The sequence below is a fragment of the Perkinsus marinus genome, assembly GCF_000006405.1.
Source record: "Perkinsus marinus ATCC 50983 genomic scaffold scf_1104296953332, whole genome shotgun sequence".
NCBI lineage: Eukaryota > Perkinsozoa > Perkinsida > Perkinsidae > Perkinsus > Perkinsus marinus.
This window is the reverse complement of record NW_003208498.1, coordinates 1-2,592: the sequence shown is the minus strand read 5'-3', so window position 1 is coordinate 2,592 and position 2,592 is coordinate 1. Positions and strand designations below refer to the sequence as shown.

The 2,592-nt window shown below is 46.5% G+C and overlaps 2 protein-coding genes across 2 annotated transcripts; both read left to right on the top strand.

Annotated features, from left to right (window-relative positions):
* Positions 1 to 52: 52 nt before the first annotated feature.
* Pmar_PMAR004885 (hypothetical protein) lies at positions 53 to 1,417 on the top strand (the record flags this gene model as incomplete). Its single annotated transcript, XM_002776564.1, has 6 exons — positions 53 to 165; positions 526 to 660; positions 739 to 878; positions 938 to 1,016; positions 1,173 to 1,279; positions 1,333 to 1,417. Coding segments are annotated over 6 exons (659 nt in total), but the record flags the coding sequence as incomplete, so codon positions are not given.
* Positions 1,418 to 2,287: 870 nt separating this feature from the next.
* On the top strand, positions 2,288 to 2,486 carry Pmar_PMAR004884 (hypothetical protein; the record flags this gene model as incomplete). The annotated part of the gene is made up of 1 exon (XM_002776563.1): positions 2,288 to 2,486. A coding segment is annotated over one exon (199 nt), but the record flags the coding sequence as incomplete, so codon positions are not given.
* Between the last annotated feature and the right edge of the window lie 106 nt (positions 2,487 to 2,592).

The following is a 2,592-nucleotide window of genomic DNA, read 5'->3' as shown; positions in this document are numbered from 1 at the left end:
ATATGTGAGGAGCAATTTCGTGGCGCAGTGACGCGTGAGGTGCCCAAGTCAGATACAAACCCATCCTAGAGGCAATAAAGGATATCCCCGATCTCAGAGTTGTCCTCCAGAAGGGATGGGGGACTCTTAAGGACATAACCGCTGAGGACTTCATTCACATCCCAAGTGACTTACATCAACTGCTTTACTCTCTTATTCCAATTCTATCAGACTTGAAGGATCGAGTTTTCTTCATTTGTACTCCTCCTGCGATTTGCCCGAAGTGTGGTAAGAAGCCCGAGGCTCGTTCACAGTAGGGGAGTTGTTGACGTCTTTTATCGGCTCTTCTGATGTGTTGTTCTCAGTAGTGACGGCCTATTCTGTGATGACTGTGTGGACTCATCATCAATAGAGTATGCCGAGGGTACCTGGGAATATGATATACTCAAAGCCCTAGGCCGGGATAACATAGCCTTCCTTTCATGTACGTCAATAACAATAAGAGTATTAGTAGTCCATCGATGATCTCCTCCTCCTCCATTGTAGCCATACCACACACTTACCTCTTCCCCAAATGCTGTGCTGTTATGCATCATGGTGGTGCCGGTACTACCGCTATGGGATTGGACTTTGGCCTGCCAACCTCCGTTATATCCTTCTTCGGGGACCAATGGATCTGGGGTAAGCTCTCAAAGTGCCTTGTGAATTCCTTAGCTAGTACACCTTTGGGATGACTGTATAAGTGGAATGCCTTTTCAGGTAGCCTAGTCCAACTGCACGGCGCTGGCAAGTTCCTGCGTAGAGAACACGTAGAACCCCAGGCCGTGAAGGCATGTTTAGAGTTTAGCATCACTTCTGGTGCTAAGGCGGCGGCTAAGAGGCTGCAGGAGAGTTTCAGAGTAAGTATGTGCAATCAGGTTCGTCGCGATGAGGATAGTTGTTGTTGTTGTTATTGTAGGAGGAGCGTAAGCGTGGTATGGGTGCTCATGAAGGCGCGTTGGGTTTTCAACGACAATTACCATTGGAATTGGTCACTTGTGAGTTATGTAGAGTGATGGGTCGATGGGAAGATGATTATGGTACATCATATCGGCCAAGGGCTGCTGAGTATCATGATACACTAAGGGATGTTGGACTATGTACCATAACAATACCACATCATCATCAGTAGTGGTACACCTTATTGCTATTAGGCCCCGTATGTGCCGTCGCATTATCAGAATCCCAAGGGGTGTTGGTTACTCCATTAAGGACAGCTGATTGGGGAAGAACTCGTGGCGGCATACTCTATGTTCACTTCGTAAGGCGCTCTGGCCTCTCATTATGTAGTTTTACATAGTTCATTGTTGACAGGTGCGGGGGCTGAAAGCAGGAACAAGGCTTTTCGTACGGATGGTCCAAGGTGGCCAGACGGGAGGTGTCAGCGGTTTCCTCATAGGTAGGCATGAGGACATGCCAATGTTTCAGATCGGTTAATTTCTACTGTATTGAGTGATTGATCTCAGGAGTAGTGGCGGGCCTGCTAGAGTTCGCTGTGTTCATCGTATGCGCGCCCTTTGTGTTCGTGCGGGACAGCTGGAGAGTGGCAACAAAGCTAGCTCAAGGCTCGCCAGGTAATTCTAAAGAGCTTTCTTACTTACCAGGATTAGTACACATGTTCGCTTCCCTCAGATGAAGCTTTGTAAGAATTTGCCGGAAATTACAAAAAATTACCAGAAATTTGAAAAAAAACATGAAAATGCTGAAATTTCCAAGAATTTTCGAAAATTTCCCTCCCGAAAATTTTCTGATTGTAATGTGTGTAAATCCACTCAAACAGTCAATAACTTTATGTGTTGCCTGTCAGATGGGCGACAGCATGGTGGCCGAGACACCGCAGATGCCGAGCTCCTCACGGGACTGGTACACCCCTGATGCACATGGTTCATAACAGTGCATTGCTTAGGTGCTGGCAGACGACCAAGACTATGGTGACGTACGGGCGTTGCCGAGATGTAGCATAGGACCGCGTGATAGAGTGTTGAATGAAGAGGAGGTCGCCTGCCTTACTGAGAGGACACAACGAGCGCTGACGGATCTGGAAAAAAAGTAAGATGATGCTTTTTGGGAGCAGAGTGCACTTGTCGTGTTGCCTCCACTGTTGGAATATATTTTTCCTTCTCCTCACTGTTTTTGTTCACGAATTCAACACTCCCACTTAAATTGGAAAATTCTGGCTGGTTTTCGTACACTATGAATATCAGCATTAAATTTTCGAAGTTTTATCTGAAGTTGATCAGTGCATATTTTCCAACACTGGTTGTCTCAGCCGCAACGACGTACGCGCTATGGCAGAGGCGGTGTGTAAATTATTCGAGCGGCGTGGAGTGGGCGTCAAGCTCACAGCTAAGGCTGCCTATAGAGAGCCTCTACTTAACTCACATGAGAAGGCTGTTGCCGCTGCTGATGAGGGGAACAACAACAGCAGCAGCAGCAGCAGCAGCATACCACCATTGAGAGGGGCTTAGGTGAGCATCTTGTTGATTGTTGATTGTTGTTATTGTTGTTATTGTTGTTATTGTTGTTATTGTTGTTATTGTTGTTATTGTTGTTGTTGTTGTTGTTGTTGTTGTT